Consider the following 21997-nt stretch of genomic DNA (forward strand, 5'->3'; position numbering starts at 1 on the left):
GACAGCCGATGGCTGCCCGGGCTTGCTGGGAGATGTAGTTTTGAAACCTCTGGAAGTCCGCAGGTTGAAGACCACTGCGGGTGGGGGAGTTCACTCGAGTATAAGCCGAGGGGGGTGTTTTCAGCACGAAAAATCGTGCTGAAAAACTCGGCTTATACTCGAGTATATACGGTAAACAGATTTGTAAATTACTTCCATTAAAAAATCTTAATCCTTCCAAAAGTTATTAGCTTCTGAAGTTTTCTGTCCAACTGCTCACTGATGATGTCACGTCCCAGGAGCTGTGCATGATGGGAGAATATCCCCATAGGAGCTGGACATCTCCCGGGACGTGAGTCATCAGAAAGTAGTTAGACAGAAAACAACAACTCAACTTCAGAAGCTAATAACTATTGAAAGGATTAAGATTTTTTAATAGAAGTAATTTACAAATCTGTTTAACTTTCCGGAGCCAGTTGATATATATAAAAAAAAAGTTTTGGCCTGGAATACCCCTTTAATTTCCATTTTCATAATTTGCAAATAAATTCTATAAAAAATCAGACAATGTGATTTCATGGATTTTCTCATTATGGTATACCTATGATGAAAATTACAGACCTCATCTTTTTTAAGTGGGAGAACTTGCACAATTGGTGGTTGACTAAATACTTTTTTGCCCACTGTATACAGTGGTCCCTCAAGTTACAATATTAATTGGTTCCAGGACGACCATTGTATGTTGAAACCATTGTATGTTGAGACCATATCTCTATGGAAACCTGGTAATTGGTTCTGAAGCCACCAAAATGTCATCCAAAAATAGGAAAAAGTGAGAATTAAAGAAAAATAAGTAAATAACTAATAGAGAAAGCAAATCCTTACGTATAAAAGTAAGAAAGATCTGCTGGGAGCTGTAATCACTGTCTATGTCAGTGTTTCCCAAGGAGGGAGCCTCCAGCTGTTGCAAAACTACAACTCCCAGCATGCCCGGACAGCCTTTGGCTGTCCGGGCATGCTGGGAGTTGTAGTTTTGCAACAGCTGGGGGCACTCTGCTTGGGAAACACTGGTCTATTTAGAGGACAGGAGCTTCTTCAGGTCCTGTACAGTACAGGCAATGTCCTAAAAAAGTTACAGAGTCGCCCCTTACCTGGTGTCCAAAGGAGCAGGTAACCCTGGTACAGGTAAAGTGTACAGAACATGTAATACCTCCTGTACTGTAGGGAGGCGCTACCAGACATCAGTCAGTGCATACGCTTCAGTAATACAGGTGTTTTACCAGTAAATTGCCCATTCCGATTGGTCAGTTCTTCCGGCCATTGACACGTTTCACAGATCTGGACTGTCCGTAACATTTTATGTTGAAACTATTGTAAGTTGAGGCCATTGTAAGTTGAGGGATCACTGGATATGTATTTGTAATAGGTACTTACATCTTAACTACATCCCCCTTTTTCAGGAGGTAATCTTGGTCGCTCTTCAGAGGGGAGAAGTGACACACAGTGTTATTAACCGAGACACTTGTTGGAAACGCGATCCCTGCAATAAAGAAAATAAGAGTGGAATAAAAGGAGATTATTTCCCAACTGCAGTCTCATGTGATTCCAATGCCAAAAAGCAACACGTAGAAATGTAGTGACTGTGGTTATCTGAACAGACCCCATAGACAGTGAAATCCAGAATGAACCATACTGAAAATAGGACCCCATCAGCTGCACACTACAACACTGTGCACTTTTATACACCCCACAGGGAATTTATCATTGGGTAAATCAGTCATGCCTGGGCGTATATATCACGTGTACTGACTAGAGATGAGCGAACTTACAGTAAATTCGATTTGTCACAAACTTCTCCGCTCGGCAGTTGATGACTTTTCCTGCATAAATGAGTTCAGCCTTCAGGTGCTCCGGTGGGCTGGAAAAGGTGGATACAGTCCTAGGAAAGAGTCTCCTAGGACTGTATCCACCTTTTCCAGCCCACGGGAGCGCCTGAAAGCTGAACTAATTTATGCAGGAAAAGTCATCAACTGCCGAGCCGAGAAGTTCGTGACGAATCGAATTTACTGTAAGTTCGCTCATCTCTAATCACGTGTACTGATATTTATCAAAGAGATGCACGTTCTTCATTAATAGCAAAACCTTAGATCAGTGCTTCCAAACCAGGGTGCCTCCAGCTGTTGCAAAACTACAACTCCCAGCATGCCCGGACAGCCGTTGGCCATGCTGGGAGTTGTAGTTTTGCAACAGCTGGAGGAACCCTGGTTGGGAAGAACGGCCTTAGATGTAGACAAGCTTCCAAGTATGGTCTAGGATGGCAGGAGATGGCGCATAACTTTTGCAGCAGTTTTATAAAGTCATACCAATAATAAATTACCCTTTTCCAAAAAAAAAAAAAACAAAAAAAAAAAAACTAACCTTTCTTCATTTCTTTTTCTTTTTTGAAAATCTTGCCAGTTTCCTCCATGATCATGGCATCGCCCTTTTCACACAGGCTGAGGATAGAAGTGTCTGCGGTGGCTCCCTCCACAAGTGAGCGCAGGACCCCTAAAACAGAGACATAAGACTTTTTTTAAATGTGCCATGGGAACTGAAAAACTACATGAATGACGACTAGAGATGAGCGAACTTACAGTAAATTCGATTCGTCACAAACTTCTCGGCTCGGCAGTTGATGACTTTTCCTGCATAAATTAGTTCAGCTTTCAGGTGCTCCCGTGGGCTGGAGACTCTTTCCTAGGACTGTATCCACCTTTTCCAGCCCACAGGAGCACCGGAAAGCTGAACTAATTTATGCAGGAAAAGTCATCAACTGCCGAGCCGAGAAGTCTGTGACTAATCGAATTTACTGTAAGTTTGCTCATCTCTAATGACGACCACCCCCTCTAGGCACCGCAAAAAGTTTTAAAATAAATTATGCCGATACTTACCGCTATATTATTATAATTTTAAAAAGGGATTATTGTAAGTGACATACACCGTGACGTGTATACCAAATTGACAGTACATTTCATGCAATGTTTTTTGGGATAAGGCAGTGTTCACACTAGTGTATTGGCCTCTGTCTAGAACAGTCATTGTTGGCCTCTTGATCTTAAAGGGGTCATCCAACTTTGCAAATCTGAGTATCCTCAGGATAGGCCATCAATATTAGATCAGGAGGGGTCAGACAACCAGCATCTTATTCATTGGTCAGACCCCTCGCGGTCAGCTACTTATTTCCTATCCACAGTTAAAGGGGTATTCCAGGAAAAAATAAAAAATTTTATTTATATCAACTGGCTCCAGAAAGTTAAAACAGATTTGTAAATAACTTCTATCAAAAAAAAAAAAAAAAAAAATTAATCCTTCCAATAATTATCAGCTGCTGAAGTTGAGTTGTTTTCTGTCTGGAAACAGTGCTCTCTGCTGACATCTCTGCTTGTCTCGGGAACTGCACAGAGTAGAAGAGGTTTGCTATGGGGATTTGCTTCTACTCTGGACAGTTCCCGAGACAGGTGTCATCAGAGAGCACTTAGACAGAAAAGAACAACTCAACTTCAGCAGCTCATAAGTACTGAAAGGATTAAGATTTTTTTAATAGCATCACGCCACGCCCCCGCTATGCAAGTCTATGGGAGGTGGAGTGACTGCCGTCATGCCCCCTCCCACAGACTTGCATAGCGGGGGTGGGGCGTGACCTCACACGGGGGCGGAGTTGTGATGTCACGATACTCCGGCCCCATGGTCGTCACACGGCAGATTCGGAGCTGGCAGCGTGGTGTGCAGCTCCCCTAGGTGGGTGATGAATGCAAGACTGTGAGGGGGCCCCAGTGGCGGGACCCCCGCGGTCAGACATCTTCTCCCCTATCCTTTGGATAGCGGATAAGATGTCTTAGGGCCGGAGTACCCCTTTAAGGTGATATATATATATATATATACACACACACACACACACACACACACACACATATACATATATATACATATATATATACATATATACACATATATACACATATATACACATATATACACATATATATATAGATTTGTAAATTACCTTATTCAAAAATCTGAATCCTTCCAGTACTTATCAGCTGCTGTATGCTAGAGGAAGTCGTGTAGTTCTTTTCCAGTCTGACCACACTGCTCTCTGCTGACACCTCTGTCCATGTCAGGAACTGTCCAGAGTAGACGCAAATCCCCATAGCATACACATCCTGCCCTGGACAGAGGTGTCAGCAGAGAGCACTATGGTCAGGCTGGAAAAAAAAAAACTACACAATTTCCTCTGGAGCATACAGCAGCTGATAAGTACTGGAAGGATTAAGATTTTTAAATAGAAGTAATTTACAAATCAGTTAAACTTTCTGGCACCAGTTGATTTGAAAAAATAAATAAATAAATAAAATAAAAAAATTCCACCTGAGTACCCCTTCAAGCTTAGGTACATTTTGGCAGGTTATCAAAAAGTAAAGGGGCAGATAATGCATAACTGTAGCATCAGACTATATATCAGGGTTTTTCCAAACAGGGGTTCTCCAGCTGTTGCATAAACTACAACTCCCAGCATGCCCGGACAGCCAATGGCTGTCCGGGCATGTTGGGAGTTGTAGTTTTGCAACAGCGGGAAACACCCTGCTTGGAAAAACACTGAAATACAGTTCTATCTATAGAAGCCAGCAGCCCGGATCATCGTGGTTACATTGGCCATCAGACGTTGCAGCGCCATCTCCCGTTTCCATACAACATACAGGTCGGTACAACAGAAATAACACTATTTGTAATAGATGTCAATTAAAAATCGGCTTAAAACGTCACTTGTGTTTTCATTAATCTATTGGACATGTCCTAGGGGTGCGACAAAAGTTACGATTATTCGGACCCTTAGTGCACGTCCTGTCCGGCTGTGACCCAGAGAGACTCCCCATGAAAGCCAATGGCGCCATCTTGGTTGTGCGCTTCCCCCTGCTAGTTTTTGTGATCAGTGGGGGTCATCATTTTGCGGTCACCTATAGCAATGACCCGGGTCTCACGTCAGGGCAGGGATAGTACTGCGCAGGTCTTCCGGTTACACATGACCTGATTTATTAATGTGTAATGCCTCATGTAATGCACCAGTCAGGTAAGTGATGCTTTGTCTTCCTGCAGACAACCCACCACACCCAGAGCGAGGACTTACACTACCAGTTTGGAGCTTTATTTTCCGTAAGAATAGGACACATTCAGACATGTCCCATGGACAGGTAGGAAATCCTGACTCATTTTAGTCCGTATAAGGCGATGGGCAGCCCATACAGGTGCTCAATGATAAAATACTTAGACGTATTTTCTATAAATCAGTATTCTCCAAACAGTGCGTCTCCAACTGCTGCAGAACTATAACTCCCAGCATGCCCAGAAAGCCTTTGGCTAAGTATGCTGAGAGTTGTAGTTTTACAACAAGGTGCCATTTGGAAAAACACTGGTATAGATACATGTAGCACTTCATTATTTGATTTAAAGTGTACCCGTCGTCAACAAAAACTTTATATAACGTAGAAAATACCATTATATGTATATTTGTAGTAGGGATCGACTGATTATTGGTTTGGCCGATATTCACGATTTTGGACATTATCGCTCTCGGCAATTACCTTGCCGATATTGCTCCCCGCCCTGCGACCACCGCCGCTGCACCATTGCCTCCCCCATCCCTGGTTTTATAATTACCTGTTCCCGGGGTCCATGCTACTTCTGGCTCCTGCGGCGTCCTGCGCAGCACAATCACGAGTGACGTCCTCAACGCGATGTCCCCATCAGTGCGCACAGCGACAGCTCAGGACGCCGCCGGAGCCAGGAGTAGCGCGGATCCTAGGAACAGGTAATTATAAAACCGGGGATGGGGGAGGCAATGGGGCAGCGGCGGTGGTGGTTGGACTAGGGAGGACCGCAGGACAGGTAGGGGAGAGATGCGGGTGGTGGCGGCGGTCTCTGGCCCTGCAAAAGCTGCTACAGTTCAGTGATTTAAAGCGCCCGCTAAAAAACTGGAATATCGGTATAAGTTATCAGCTATCGGCCCCCAAAAAATAAAAATATATATCGATATCGGTCAATCCCTAATTTGTAGTATACATTGGTTAAAAATTGTGCATATTTTTGGGTGGAAAAAAAAAAAATGCTTCCCTTCAGCTATTGCCTGTGTGTCTCTATGAGGAGTCCAAACACAGGAAGTGAGGGCGGAACAAGCAGGGCTCTGTGCAGACTCCTGGCTTGTCAATCATCCTGATGTATGAGCCAGGAGCATGTTATAGAGCCTCAGTGCACACTGTACAGATCCCTGCTTGTTCTGCCCTCACTTCCTGTATTTGGACTCCTCATAGAGACACAGGCAATAGCTGCAGGGACATCATTATTTCACCCAAAAATATTTACATTTTTAACCAATATATATTACAAATAATGGTATTATCTACAGTATATGAAATGTTTTTGTTGATGACAGGTCACTTTAAAGGTGCTGTCCAGTTTAGAGAGAAGATTTTTGTATACCCTGTTAGTGAATGCTAAGTTAGTGTCCTTGTCAAATGGAAAAAAAACAAAAACAAAAAAAAAAAACTTGATATGTCAAAAGTTTTTATCGGTCAGAGTCTCAGTGCGGAGACCTCCAATAAGCAGGAGAATGAGTGTGGATAAGAGTGCGGTGTTGCATTTTATTCTTCCGGGTCTCAGTGATCCTTGGGGCAGCAAAACAAAGAACACAGGAGAGGAGTAATGTACACCCCCCCCCCCCCCCAATCTGTGGGTGCCTCTGCACTGACTGGTAAATGACAGGTGCACCTCTTGTTCTGGAGGTCCTGTGTTCAACAGACATTCCACTGATTTGAACAGTCACAGTGTAATTCTTTAATCCCCCTGCAGTGGCGCTATAGAAGAACTGTATATGTACTGACAGCTCTCCCCACTGATTACAGCTGATCACTGGGGATCCCGGCAGGGGGACACTTTGTGACCTGCTCATAGTCAAGATATTCTTCTAACCAGTAGGGAGTGCCCAAAGAAAAGTAGTTCTTTGAGGGAGTGGTCTTAAAGATTAAAGGAGTACTCCGGCACGCACTTTTTTCACGTTATCCCGTCCGGGCTGCAAAATAAAAGAAAACACACTTTCTCTTACCTGCCAACGAGCCCCCGGAGCTCCGGTACAGGTGTTCGGTCCCCGGGCTGTATTCTTCTTACTTCCTGTTAGCCCGGCACGTCATACGGAGCTTCAGCCTATCACCAGCAGAGGCAGGACATCGCTGCGGCCAGTGATAGGCTGAAGCTCCATGTGACGTACCGGGGCTAACAGGAAGTAAGAAGAATACAGCCCAGGGACCGAACACCTGTACCGGAGCTCCGGGGGCTCATTGGCAGGTAAGATAAAGTGCGTTTTCTTTTATTTTGCAGCCCAGACGGGATAACATGAGAAAAGTGTGCACCGGAGTACTCCTTTAACCACTGCGCATATGCTCTATCAAAGAGATATTTGGGGGCTCTACGTTAGGGAAACCCAGGTTCCCCAGCCAACATTAGGGGTGGGGGTTGTCTGACTACTGGGGCACAAAACCCAAGACCGCGGTCCAAGGTCTCTTGTTGAAATAAGCAGCAGTCATCCTGTCACTCAATTTTATCTATAGAAGCTGCCAGGGATAGACAAGTGCAGCCTCTCATCTCTCCCCAGCAGCTCCTATAGACAGGTGCAGCCTCTCATCTCTCCCCAGCAGCTCCTATAGACAGGTGCAGCCTCTCATCTCTCCCCAGCAGCTCCTATAGACAGGTGCAGCCTCTCATCTCTCCCCAGCAGCTCCTATAGACAGGTGCAGCCTCTCATCTCTCCCCAGCAGCTCCTATAGACAGGTGCAGCCTCTCATCTCTCCCCAGCAGCTCCTATAGACAGGTGCAGCCTCTCATCTCTCCCCAGCAGCTCCTATAGACAGGTGCAGCCTCTCATCTCTCCCCAGCAGCTCCTATAGACAGGTGCAGCCTCTCACCTCTCCCCAGCAGCTCCTATAGACAGGTGCAGCCTCTCACCTCTCCCCAGCAGCTCCTATAGACAGGTGCAGCCTCTCACCTCTCCCCAGCAGCTCCTATAGACAGGTGCAGCCTCTCACCTCTCCCCAGCAGCTCCTATAGACAGGTGCAGCCTCTCACCTCTCCCCAGCAGCTCCTATAGACAGGTGCAGCCTCTCACCTCTCCCCAGCAGCTCCTATAGACAGGTGCAGCCTCTCACCTCTCCCCAGCAGCTCCTATAGACAGGTGCAGCCTCTCACCTCTCCCCAGCAGCTCCTATAGACAGGTGCAGCCTCTCACCTCTCCCCAGCAGCTCCTATAGACAGGTGCAGCCTCTCACCTCTCCCCAGCAGCTCCTATAGACAGGTGCAGCCTCTCACCTCTCCCCAGCAGCTCCTATAGACAGGTGCAGCCTCTCACCTCTCCCCAGCAGCTCCTATAGACAGGTGCAGCCTCTCACCTCTCCCCAGCAGCTCCTATAGACAGGTGCAGCCTCTCACCTCTCCCCAGCAGCTCCTATAGACAGGTGCAGCCTCTCACCTCTCCCCAGCAGCTCCTATAGACAGGTGCAGCCTCTCACCTCTCCCCAGCAGCTCCTATAGACAGGTGCAGCCTCTCATCTCTCCCCAGCAGCTCCTATAGACAGGTGCAGCCTCTCATCTCTCCCCAGCAGCTCCTATAGACAGGTGCAGCCTCTCATCTCTCCCCAGCAGCTCCTATAGACAGGTGCAGCCTCTCATCTCTCCCCAGCAGCTCCTATAGACAGGTGCAGCCTCTCATCTCTCCCCAGCAGCTCCTATAGACAGGTGCAGCCTCTCATCTCTCCCCAGCAGCTCCTATAGACAGGTGCAGCCTCTCATCTCTCCCCAGCAGCTCCTATAGACAGGTGCAGCCTCTCATCTCTCCCCAGCAGCTCCTATAGACAGGTGCAGCCTCTCATCTCTCCCCAGCAGCTCCTATAGACAGGTGCAGCCTCTCATCTCTCCCCAGCAGCTCCTATAGACAGGTGCAGCCTCTCATCTCTCCCCAGCAGCTCCTATAGACAGGTGCAGCCTCTCATCTCTCCCCAGCAGCTCCTATAGACAGGTGCAGCCTCTCATCTCTCCCCAGCAGCTCCTATAGACAGGTGCAGCCTCTCATCTCTCCCCAGCAGCTCCTATAGACAGGTGCAGCCTCTCATCTCTCCCCAGCAGCTCCTATAGACAGGTGCAGCCTCTCATCTCTCCCCAGCAGCTCCTATAGACAGGTGCAGCCTCTCATCTCTCCCCAGCAGCTCCTATAGACAGGTGCAGCCTCATCTCTCCCCAGCAGCTCCTATAGACAGGTGCAGCCTCTCCTCTCCCCAGCAGCTCCTATAGACAGGTGCAGCCTCTCATCTCTCCCCAGCAGCTCCTATAGACAGGTGCAGCCTCTCATCTCTCCCCAGCAGCTCCTATAGACAGGTGCAGCCTCTCATCTCTCCCCAGCAGCTCCTATAGACAGGTGCAGCCTCTCATCTCTCCCCAGCAGCTCCTATAGACAGGTGCAGCCTCTCATCTCTCCCCAGCAGCTCCTATAGACAGGTGCAGCCTCTCATCTCTCCCCAGCAGCTCCTATAGACAGGTGCAGCCTCTCATCTCTCCCCAGCAGCTCCTATAGACAGGTGCAGCCTCTCATCTCTCCCCAGCAGCTCCTATAGACAGGTGCAGCCTCTCATCTCTCCCCAGCAGCTCCTATAGACAGGTGCAGCCTCTCACCTCTCCCCAGCAGCTCCTATAGACAGGTGCAGCCTCTCACCTCTCCCCAGCAGCTCCTATAGACAGGTGCAGCCTCTCACCTCTCCCCAGCAGCTCCTATAGACAGGTGCAGCCTCTCACCTCTCCCCAGCAGCTCCTATAGCCAGGTGCAGCCTCTCACCTCTCCCCAGCAGCTCCTATAGCCAGGTGCAGCCTCTCACCTCTCCCCAGCAGCTCCTATAGCCAGGTGCAGCCTCTCACCTCTCCCCAGCAGCTCCTATAGCCAGGTGCAGCCTCTCACCTCTCCCCAGCAGCTCCTATAGCCAAGTGCAGCCTCTCATCTCTCCCCAGCAGCTCCTATAGACAGGTGCAGCCTCTCATCTCTCCCCAGCAGCTCCTATAGACAGGTGCAGCCTCTCATCTCTCCCCAGCAGCTCCTATAGACAGGTGCAGCCTCTCATCTCTCCCCAGCAGCTCCTATAGACAGGTGCAGCCTCTCATCTCTCCCCAGCAGCTCCTATAGACAGGTGCAGCCTCTCATCTCTCCCCAGCAGCTCCTATAGACAGGTGCAGCCTCTCATCTCTCCCCAGCAGCTCCTATAGACAAGTGCAGCCTCTCATCTCTCCCCAGCAGCTCCTATAGACAGGTGCAGCCTCTAATCTCTCCCCAGCAGCTCCTATAGACAGGTGCAGCCTCTCATCTCTCCCCAGCATCTCCTATAGACAGGTGCAGCCTCTCATCTCTCCCCAGCAGCTCCTATAGACAGGTGCAGCCTCTCATCTCTCCCCAGCAGCTCCTATAGACAGGTGCAGCCTCTCATCTCTCCCCAGCAGCTCCTATAGACAGGTGCAGCCTCTCATCTCTCCCCAGCAGCTCCTATAGACAGGTGCAGCCTCTCATCTCTCCCCAGCAGCTCCTATAGACAGGTGCAGCCTCTCATCTCTCCCCAGCAGCTCCTATAGACAGGTGCAGCCTCTCATCTCTCCCCAGCAGCTCCTATAGACAGGTGCAGCCTCTCATCTCTCCCCAGCAGCTCCTATAGACAGGTGCAGCCTCTCATCTCTCCCCAGCAGCTCCTATAGACAGGTGCAGCCTCTCATCTCTCCCCAGCAGCTCCTATAGACAAGTGCAGCCTCTCATCTCTCCCCAGCAGCTCCTATAGACAAGTGCAGCCTCTCATCTCTCCCCAGCAGCTCCTATAGACAAGTGCAGCCTCTCATCTCTCCCCAGCAGCTCCTATAGACAAGTGCAGCCTCTCATCTCTCCCCAGCCTCTCATCTCTCCCCAGCAGCTCCTATAGACAAGTGCAGCCTCTCATCTCTCCCCAGCAGCTCCTATAGACAGGTGCAGCCTCTCATCTCTCCCCAGCAGCTCCTATAGACAAGTGCAGCCTCTCATCTCTCCCCAGCAGCTCCTATAGACAAGTGCAGCCTCTCATCTCTCCCCAGCAGCTCCTATAGACAAGTGCAGCCTCTCATCTCTCCCCAGCCTCTCATCTCTCCCCAGCAGCTCCTATAGACAAGTGCAGCCTCTCATCTCTCCCCAGCAGCTCCTATAGACAAGTGCAGCCTCTCATCTCTCCCCAGCAGCTCCTATAGACAAGTGCAGCCTCTCATCTCTCCCCAGCAGCTCCTATAGACAAGTGCAGCCTCTCATCTCTCCCCAGCCTCTCATCTCTCCCCAGCCTCTCATCTCTCCCCAGCAGCTCCTATAGACAAGTGCAGCCTCTCATCTCTCCCCAGCAGCTCCTATAGACAAGTGCAGCCTCTCATCTCTCCCCAGCAGCTCCTATAGACAAGTGCAGCCTCTCATCTCTCCCCAGCAGCTCCTATAGACAGGTGCAGCCTCTCATCTCTCCCCAGCAGCTCCTATAGACAGGTACAGCCTCTCATCTCTCCCCAGCAGCTCCTATAGACAAGTGCAGCCTCTCATCTCTCCCCAGCAGCTCCTATAGACAAGTGCAGCCTCTCATCTCTCCCCAGCAGCTCCTATAGACAGGTGCAGCCTCTCATCTCTCCCCAGCAGCTCCTATAGACAGGTACAGCCTCTCATCTCTCCCCAGCAGCTCCTATAGACAGGTGCAGCCTCTCATCTCTCCCCAGCAGCTCCTATAGACAGGTGCAGCCTCTCATCTCTCCCCAGCAGCTCCTATAGACAGGTGCAGCCTCTCATCTCTCCCCAGCAGCTCCTATAGACAAGTGCAGCCTCTCATCTCTCCCCAGCAGCTCCTATAGACAAGTGCAGCCTCTCATCTCTCCCCAGCAGCTCCTATAGACAGGTACAGCCTCTCATCTCTCCCCAGCAGCTCCTATAGACAGGTGCAGCCTCTCACCTCTCCCCAGCAGCTCCTATAGACAGGTGCAGCCTCTCATCTCTCCCCAGCAGCTCCTATAGACAGGTGCAGCCTCTCATCTCTCCCCAGCAGCTCCTATAGACAGGTGCAGCCTCTCATCTCTCCCCAGCAGCTCCTATAGACAAGTGCAGCCTCTCATCTCTCCCCAGCAGCTCCTATAGACAAGTGCAGCCTCTCATCTCTCCCCAGCAGCTCCTATAGACAGGTGCAGCCTCTCATCTCTCCCCAGCAGCTCCTATAGACAGGTGCAGCCTCTCATCTCTCCCCAGCAGCTCCTATAGACAGGTGCAGCCTCTCATCTCTCCCCAGCAGCTCCTATAGACAGGTGCAGCCTCTCATCTCTCCCCAGCAGCTCCTATAGACAGGTGCAGCCTCTCATCTCTCCCCAGCAGCTCCTATAGACAAGTGCAGCCTCTCAGCTCTCCCCAGCAGATCCTATAGACAATGAGTGGTGGTGCACAAGCAGGACTGCAGGACTCTCATCTCTCAGGACTTGGAACCCCGTTTGATCAGCCAAATCCCAAGCAATCATACAATCTGTGAAGATAAATCCCCTGCTTGGACCCTTCTAGGACAGTGTTTCCCAGCCAGGGTGCCTCCAGCTGTTGCGCAACTACAACTCCCAGCATGCCCGGACAGCCGAAGGCTGTCTTCTTTTATACGACACACATTCATCTCAATGATCACTATGGATGGTATAGTTTTAAATTAGAGAGGCAAAGGTTTAAAAGTGATATCAGGAAGTATTACTTTACTGAGAGAGTAGTGGATGCATGGAATAGCCTTCCTGCAGAAGTGGTCACTGCAAATACAGTGAAGGAGTTTAAAAGGGTACTCCGGTGGAAAACTTTTTTTTTTTTTTTTTAATCAACTGGTGCCAGAAAGTGTAAATGACTTGTATTTAAAAAAAAATAATAATCTTAATCCTTCCGGTACTTATTAGCTGCTGAATACTAACGAGGAAATTATTTTCTTTTTGGAACACAGTGCTCTCTGCTGACATCTCTGTCCATTTTAAGAACTGTCCAGAGTAGGAGAAAATACATATGCTGCTCTGGACAGTTCCTAAAATGGACAGAGATGTCAGCAGAGAGCTCTGTGTTCAAAAAAGAAAAGAATTTCCTCTGTAGTATTCAGCAGATAACAAGTACCGGAAGGATTAAGATATTTTTTTTTTTAATAGAAGTAATTTACAAATCTGTTAAACTTTCTGGCACCAGTTGACTTAAAAAAAGAAAAATAAAATTTTTCCATGGGAGTACCCCTTTAAACATACATGGGATAAGCATAAGGCTATCCTCCATATAAGATAGGCCCAGGGACTATTCATAGGATTCAGATTATTGGGCAGACTAGATGGGCCTAATGGTTCTTATCTGCCGACACATTCTACATTTCTCCAGTGATCTTTTCTTTGCTGGGGAACCCACTGTTTTTTTTTTTAAAGGGGGGGGGGGAGGGTAATCTCATTTTACAAAGTTATTCTCTACCCACAGTACAGGGGATAACTAGCAGATCATTGGGGGTCCGACTGCTGGGACCGATACTGAGAATTGACAAGGATGAGTATCCTCCTAATGAATGGCGCAGCGGCGTGGTACACTGCACTTATTCCTTGGCTTCTGAACATTGTTTAGCGCTGTTTATTCAGGGATGCAATTCAGTTTTTTTGGGATTGGTGGTAAAAAAAAAAAGAAAAAAAAAACCTCAAGCCAAAACTAACTTATCCCATAACAGGTGAGGGGGATAAGTAGCTGATCGCGGAGGGGTCCAACCACTGGGATTCTTGCCCAAACAGCCTTTGGCTGGGGGTTGTAGTTTTGAAACAGCTGGAGGCTCAATGGTTGGGGAAACAATGCAAAGACTGACATCTGCAGCTATGGGAACAAAAAAGTTAGGCCATCTGACACTTTTGCGCCATGTGTAATAGTTTTGCGCCATGTGTAATAGTTTTGCGCCATGTGTACACCGCCAGCAGAGCCCCCCCATATAATTCTTCCCTTACAGCAGCTGATCCAGGAGAATTAAAGGGGATCTCCCCTTATAATACATTTACAGGTCTCATTGCATTGAGATCAGGCGATCAGGGAGGATTCTGGGAAATTCCCTGTAAGTTCTCGGGCTCCTTGAAAACATGGCGGCAGCGGCCCCTCCACTGAAGGGACAAACACAGGGGAGGGAGGGACACCACCGGAAGACCGGCCCCGCTGTGTGGTGGGGAGCACGTGGGAGAGGAGGACGATCCGCCCGTAGGGGCATTCAGAGCGCGGGCCCGGCAGACACGTGGGTGCCCGGGAGATGTACGGGTGCCGGGGAGGCACATGGCTGGCGGGACACGTGCGATCCCCCTCCCCCACTGGCGTTCAGCTTATACCGGCCGCCGTTACAGACACGAGGACACCGAGGCCTGTGCCCGCCTCCTCCCATGGTGGCGCTACCCGGCATTCATGTGCGGACACCCGGGTCCCGGCACATCTCATCCCCCCCCGCTGCTACAGCTGACAGCCGGACACTTACTATTGGCGATGTCGCCCCCCATCTTGTACTTAGTGACCACCAGGTCCTCGGCGATCGTCTGCTCTTGCTGCTCATCGTCACCCGACATTTTGGCGTCCAGCGGTCTCCCGTGTGCACAAGCGTGCGGCGGCGGACACAGAGAGAGCGAGGGCTCAGGAGGCGGGAGCACACCGCAGGCGTGAGGTTGAGGGTCAGCCGCAAAGCACTTCGGTAGTTGTAGTTCGCAGCCGTGCTGTGACGCGTGGAGGCCATGGGCGCCGACCACGTGAGCCACCCACATTTGGCGCGCGCGGTGGGTGTCGGGAGCTGTAGTCCTACCTATGCCGGGGCATCGTGCGCCGCGTTATGAGGAGCGCATGGCCGGGAAGAGTTTTTGTTTCAGAGCAAAGGCTTGGTTTCTCAGACATTGTGTCGCCAGCTGTTGCAGAATTACTACTCCCAGCATTCCCAGACAGCCGAAGTGCCTCCAGCTGTTGCATAACTACAACTCCAAGCATGCCTGCACAGCCCAGGTGCCTCCAGCTGTTCTAAAAGTACAACTCCTAAGTTTGTCCTGACAGACTTTGGCTGTCCAGGCATGCTGGGAGTTGTAGTTTTAGAACAGCTGTAGGCACACTGGTTGGAAAACACCTGGCTAAAAAGTGTCTTATGGCACGTGAATGATGAGGTCGCCATCATGAGCGCAATATATGTCATGTCGGAAAATCGCAGGGAGTAAGTGCTGGTTCACACTGAGGAAAATTTATTTTGCAGAATTTTTCTGTGGATTCGCAATCTTTCTGCTCTGAGGAATGTAGCAGAGATTCGCTGTAAGTGCTGTCCCATTGACTGGACGTCTCTTAGTAGATTCTGCACAATATTGAACATGTTCAACCTACTACTGGATTTTAGTTGGTCACATGTGAACTGAGCACTATAAAACCCATTGAAATCAATGGGAGTGTGCTGCAAGGCGCAATCCGCGCCCATTCTCTGTAGTGTCAACAAGGCCCTAAGGTTATGTTCACACGGAAGAATTTCCTCACTGAATTTCCTCTGCTTCACCATGGAAAAACCATGGCGCACAAGTAATATGAAGACGATTCCAAGCAGGATCTGCATGGAATCAAAGCCCTAAAAAAATTATCAAAACATGCGTTTTCCAGCTCCCATTGACTTCAATTGGTAATATAAAAAAAGATCTAAGCATTCACCAAGAAAGATGCAAGAAAGTGGTGTTTTTTTTCACAGCTGGTCACAGAATAGGTACAGACAGGTCACGTTTCAGCACAGCAGACCTTCCTCATGTCCTCAGAAGGCCTGCTGTGCCCAAAACTGTCCTGTATGAAAAAAAACGCAAGAAAAACTTACAAAACGCAAGAAAAAGCTGGGACAGTTTTTCTGGCGTTTTTGCTGATGGACAAAAAAACCTCAATGGAATCCTGGCCTCAAAGCAATAGAACAAAATCCCTATGTCCACTTTTCCCGTGAGGTGGAGAAGGAGTGTACGGTAGAGCGAGGGGGGTAGTTTCTATATTTGCACAAGATTTATCATGGACGTACACAACCTTTGTAAATTTTGAGCAAGAGTGTAAATTAGACAAGCAGTCTAAAGGGGTCGATCTGTGTCTACAATAGACAAATAATGATAAATCTCCCCCACTTCTTTACATCCTTCTTGGTGAGTGCTGGGCTCTTCTTTATATTGCACTTTGACTCTGATACAACCATGTGGTACACCAACATCGCAGTTGTGCTGACACTTTTTCCATACGACTTTTATGGGTAGACTGACCATCTTTCCTTATAACAAAAAATGAAAATTCGCTGCCACTAGGGGGTAATCTGTCTTCATGCAGACAGACTACCCTGTATTTTGGAGCATACTGAATACCGGCCGTAAAGTGTGTTGGTATCAAGTATAGGAGATCACCATTGCACCACTACAGCCTTCAGCTGGTCCTAAACTACACCTCCCATGATGGGAGTTATAGTTTTGCAACAACAGGGGGTACAATCTTTGTTAAACTCTGTTTTAGAGCTGTGTATTCTCCAGCTGTGTGCCTCCAGCTCTGGCATGCTGGGAGTTGTAGTTTTGCAACAGCTAAAGGCAACACTGCTCTAACACAGTGCATTATAAACACTGTAGCTTCAGCTGTTGCAATGCAAAACTACAACTCCCAGCATGCTTGAACAGCCAAAGCTTTCTCTGACTCCTAAATGACAAAGAAGCTGATCAGACATTCAGGAGTCTGTGAAAGCTGAATGACACACGTAGTGACAACTATGTTGATTAGCATCCAGTTTTACTAGGAACAGTTAGAAAATGTATGAATAAAAACTACTGTGCAGTGATTTGCAGACTGCCAGAAGGCTCCAAGTCTCAGAGCAGATGAGTCATCACAGTGAGGGAGAGAGCCTGACACGCCCCCTCCAGAAGGCAAGAACACAAAGCAAGTGAGCAACATATAAATGCTATTTGCTAGGGATATATAGGTCCTAGACACATAAAAATGATATGTACATGATCAGGATTAGGTACTGAGTAGCACATCACTTTCTCCCCCCCCCCCTCTCCACTATGAGAGGTACACTTTTTTTTTTTTTTGTATAACTGTTTATTTAAAGGATTTTGTATTTTAATACAGAAGAAAAATACGACATGTGTACAGTGAGCATGAGTATTTTGCAATATATAAAGCAAAATTAGCAACTTTATATATATAAAGGAGAAACACTGTAGAGATGTAGTAGGAGGAGAGAAAGGGGCAGAAAGTAAAATTAAAAAAAAGAAATAATGATGAAATAAATTAAAAGAAATAAAAGAAAGAAAGAATATAAAATAGAGAATCTCCCATGGCCATGGCACATCAGTGGTTATTCAGAGAATCATCATACTCCTCCCAAAGCCTCCATATCTTCTGAAAGACATGGAGTTTATTATCTAGTACTGCTGAAAGACGTTCCATCCTATACACCTCTTTAATTCTTTCCAACAGGGCTCAAGTCGGCGGGAATTCAGGAGATTTCCACCAACGGGCTATGAGACATTTAGATGCAGTCAGAATATGTAAGAGCAGTTTAGAAGAGGTGGAGGGCATTCCGGAAACAGGGAGATTCAGGAGATATGTGGTTGAATGGAGGGGGACATGTACTCCCAAAACCTGAAGAATTAGGGATTGGACCTCCAACCAAAAGTGTCTCAATGCAGGACAGTCCCAAAAAATATGTTGTATAGAGCCAGGTCCAACCTGACACCTCCATCATAGAGGGGATACCTGAGGGAAGAGGCGGTGCAATTTCTCTGGGGTGTGATACCACATCATTAATATTTAATATTGATTTTCCTGGTATGAAATGCAAGAAGATGACTTTGCCGCAGCCTTCCAAATAGTCTACCATTGGGAGGTGGACAAAGGGGTGCCCAAATAGGAATCTCATTTGTCCATATAGGTATGTCTATGATTGTCTATGCCCCCTTCAGAGGACAAAATATTATAGATAGCAGAAATGAGGCCTTTTGTGGACGTAGAACCCCTACATAATAATTCAAATGAAGTGGGAGGTGGAAAGGGGGGGCCATTTAGGGGCAGTTCCAGGTAGTGTATAATCTCCCGGTACAGCTCAGAGGCACCATCTGGGAGGTCAAATTTGTCCCGCAGGACCGAGAAGGGGAGGAGGGTCTTCGAGTGTGGATCAATTATGTCATCTAAGTGAAAAAGATGAGACTGGATCCATGGAGTGACAGTTATAGGGTCCCAACTATTTGGAATCAGGGGGTTGTACAGGAGGGGAGTAAGAAGTGTGATATTAGATTTAAGATGGAACATGGACATGGATTGTTTCCAAATGTCAATCGTCAATTTCCTGGGACCCAATAATTTAGGGGAAGGACATATGGGGTCTTTAGACCATATAAAAAAACTCGGGTGTATAGGGGAGACCCACATCTTCTCTACCTCCGTCCATTTGTTAAAGGCCAGAAAAGTTGACCAGGATGGGATTCTGCGTAAGTGGGCAGCTAAGTAGTATTTATGTAGATCTGGCACAGCAAGACCTCCATAAGATTTTTTAGTAGTGAGGACGGATACAGGGATTCTATGGTGGCCCCCACCCCAGATAAATTTAAACATTTCAGAATGAAGCTTTTTTAGCATGGTTTTGGGGACCTGGACAGGCAATGTTTCAAGCAAATATAATACTTTAGGTTGTAGAGACATCTTGACTGTGGCCATCCTCCCAAAGAAGGACAGCGGGAGTGAAGACCATTTTTTCAATAAAGCTTTGATATTATTCAGGAGGGGTAGGAAGTTTGCCTTATATAAAGTTGAGTATTTAGTGGTGAGGTGAATTCCTAAGTAAGAGATGGAGTCAGATTGCCATTTATACGGGAAGGAGGATTTTAAGGACCTGAGGACTTCATCAGAAATATTTATTGGCAGGGCTTCGGTTTTGTGGGAATTTATTTTATAACCCGATAGACTGCTATATTCAGAAAGGGCTATATGTAGGTTCGGTAGGGAGATCTGGGGGTTACAGAGCGACAAAAGGACGTCATCTGCAAATAGGGAGATTTTAAATTCCCTTGAATTGATTTTAATTCCTTGAATGTTAGGGTCATTGCGGATACGAATCGCAAGAGGTTCAATACAAAGAACAAATAGTAATGGGGATAGGGGGCATCCTTGGCGAGTCCCATTTTTTATGGTAAAGCTACGAGACGTGGCATGAGGTAGGCGGACTTGGGCTGTGGGAGAGGTATAAAGGCAGGAGACGGCATCGAGGAAAGGGCCCGAAAGTCCGTAAGCACGTAGAGTTGACATTAGAAAAGGCCAACGGATTCTATCAAACGCTTTTTCTGCGTCTAAACTCAGGAAGATGCCCGAAGCTTTTGTCTTGTTCAATATGTCTATCAGGTCAATGTTTCGTCGGGTGCCGTCCCCTGCCTGTCTATTCTGCACAAAGCCCACTTGGTCCTTATTAATTAAAGAGGGGATGATATAGCCTAGCCTATTAGCTAGAAGATTAGTAAATAATTTCAAGTCCGAATTTAAAAGAGAGATGGGTCTGTAGCTTGAACAGTCTGATGGGTCTTTAACAGTTTTCGGGATGACTGTGATGAATGAATTTAGCATAGTGGATGGGATGGGGGAATTTTGCATAAAGGAATTAAACAGTCGTGCCAAATGTGGGGAGAGAATTCCAGAGTATGTTTTATAATAGAGATATGGTAGACCGTCGGGTCCTGGGGACTTCCCATTGGGTAATTCCTTGATCACTTCCTGTATCTCCTCAACGGTGAAACCAGCGTTCAATGTACATAAATCATCCGGTTCAACCACCGGAAGACCACAGGAGGCAAGATAGGTTTGGATTCGGGACAAATTCTCATCTATTTGTGTGGTGGGGGAAGGAGGGAGATTATATAGCTTATGATAGAAATCATGGAACAAGTCAGCCATATGTGAGGGGTCGTATACCAGATGGCCGTTGGAGTCCTTTAGGGCGAATGGGTTAGTCTGTATTGTTTGTGAATTCAGTTGGGAAGCCAACAAGGAGTCTGATTTATTTGCCTTCATATAATATTTGTGTTTTGTGAAGGTAAGAAGCCTCTCAACCTTCCCAACTGCAATGTCTTTCAGTTGAGACCTCAGATTAACAATTTGTCGGAGTGTAGGCACAGAAGGACATCTAGCCATTTTGTCTTCCAAAATTTTAAGTTTTTTTCTTGTATCATTGGTCAATCTGAGCAAATCTCTTTTAAGTCTGGAAGACAGTGCGATGCAGTGGCCTCAAAGTACTGCCTTGTGGGCTTCCCATAGAATGGATAAAGAAGAAACTGAGCCTGTGTTTTGGGCAAAAAAATCTTCAAGACAAGTCTTAAGGAATTCCCTATGAGCCTCCGTCTTAAGCAGCGATTCATTCAAGCGCCAATGGCAAACTCTCCGTGGAGTGGAGGTCGGTTTAAGATCAAGGGTAACAGGTGCGTGATCTGACCAACTAATCTGGGGGATCAGGGCCTTGTCAACCAGGCGGAGGCCCATAAGGTTACCCATAAATGTGTCAATTCTGGAGTGGGTTTTATGGGGGTGCGAATAAAAGGTATATTATTTGCTAGTATGGTTCAGCACCCTCCAAAGGTCATATAAATGGTGGCGCCTAATTAATTGTCGAAATAGGGTGGAATTACGAATGAGTGAGGGTGAGGGTGTGGGGTGATCTAGGAGGTCCTGTCCGAGGAGGTAGAAAATGGGATATTAAAGTCCCCTCCAATAAGCAGGGTAGTAGGGGGTAGTTTAGCTAATCTAGCAAGGATTCTAGTTAAGAAGGGGATCTGGGTATTATTTGGGGCATAAACGTTACACAATGTAAGTGGAGTATTGCCTAGGGTCCCTGAGACTATTAAAAACCTGCCATTAGGATCAATGTATGTGGAAGATGTCCGGAAAGGGCAATGTTTGGAAATTGATATGGCGACTCCTCCCCTCTTTCGATCCTGCGTAGCGGTGTAAGCAGTTGGGTAATGTCTCAATGCAAATTTAAAGGAGCCCGAGTCATCATGGTGCGTCTCCTGAACAAACGCTATGTCCAGAGAGGTACGCTTTAATGTTACCTGGTGGACCTGATGGATCTTTTTGTGGCATGCTTAACTAGACCGGGACTCACCTTCTGGCCAACTAGAGAAATTTCTGGCGGGCCAGTCTTCCTGTGCTCATAGTGAGCTTTCTGGACAATGACCTTGTGTACAGCAGCCACGGTGCACATGCAGTTCACCTATTTTTGTGGGCTATAGACCTACACCCTATCAAACACCAGACACCGTTCAGGATGTCTGCTTTCTAGTGCAGCCAGCACAGTGTGGTCAAATGGGGGGCACTTACTACAGAGCTATTTTAAACTTGCATTTTGACCCCTTTGTTCCACTAATTCTTCCCTTAAGGAAGGTCTTTCCTCACCTTTAAAGAAGATGTCAGTGCTAAGCAATATATCCACTATCCGCAGGTTAGGGGATAAATGTCTGACCCACCGCAATCTCCCGTATAGGGCCATGACTCGGCCCCAGCTGAGCTGCTGTGTGTGAAATTTTGCACACAGCAGGTCAGCTGGTACAAACACACCCCCTCCATTCATCTCTATGGGAGAGGCGGACACACAGGAACGGGCGGGCGATCGGGTAGGAGATAAATTGTTTAGCACTGGACAACTTCTTTGATAATGTCCCATTTAAAGGAAAACGTTCACCGGTTCACCCGCACTATAACCCGATACACCGGGTTATATTGCGGATGAACAGGAGACTGATGCAGGGTCTCGGACTGCTATACCTACCTGCCCCGATCCCCCGAAGGTCCCCCTCTTCCAGTGCCAACTTGCGCTTTGAGGCGGACCCGCTGGCTGGATTTAAATATTCATAAATTCTGGTCACGTGAGCGCTTGTGTCT

The 21997-nt window shown here is 47.6% G+C and overlaps 1 protein-coding gene across 1 annotated transcript in view; it reads right to left on the reverse strand.

Moving 5' to 3' along the window:
- The window catches only part of PA2G4 (proliferation-associated 2G4), a 29531-nt gene extending 14695 nt beyond the window's left edge, over positions 1–14836 (reverse strand). Inside the window, exons 1-3 of the mRNA XM_056562316.1 lie at positions 14577–14836; positions 2398–2526; positions 1414–1519 (exon numbers count right to left, since the gene is read on the reverse strand). Coding sequence (XP_056418291.1) covers positions 1414–1519; positions 2398–2526; positions 14577–14664 — 323 coding nt within the window. The 5' untranslated portion in view covers positions 14665–14836. The remainder of the gene's footprint in view (positions 1–1413; positions 1520–2397; positions 2527–14576) is intronic.
- Positions 14837–21997: the final 7161 nt, after the last annotated feature.

The sequence above is a fragment of the Hyla sarda genome, chromosome 2 (assembly GCF_029499605.1).
Source record: "Hyla sarda isolate aHylSar1 chromosome 2, aHylSar1.hap1, whole genome shotgun sequence".
In the NCBI taxonomy this organism is placed as follows: domain Eukaryota; kingdom Metazoa; phylum Chordata; class Amphibia; order Anura; family Hylidae; genus Hyla; species Hyla sarda.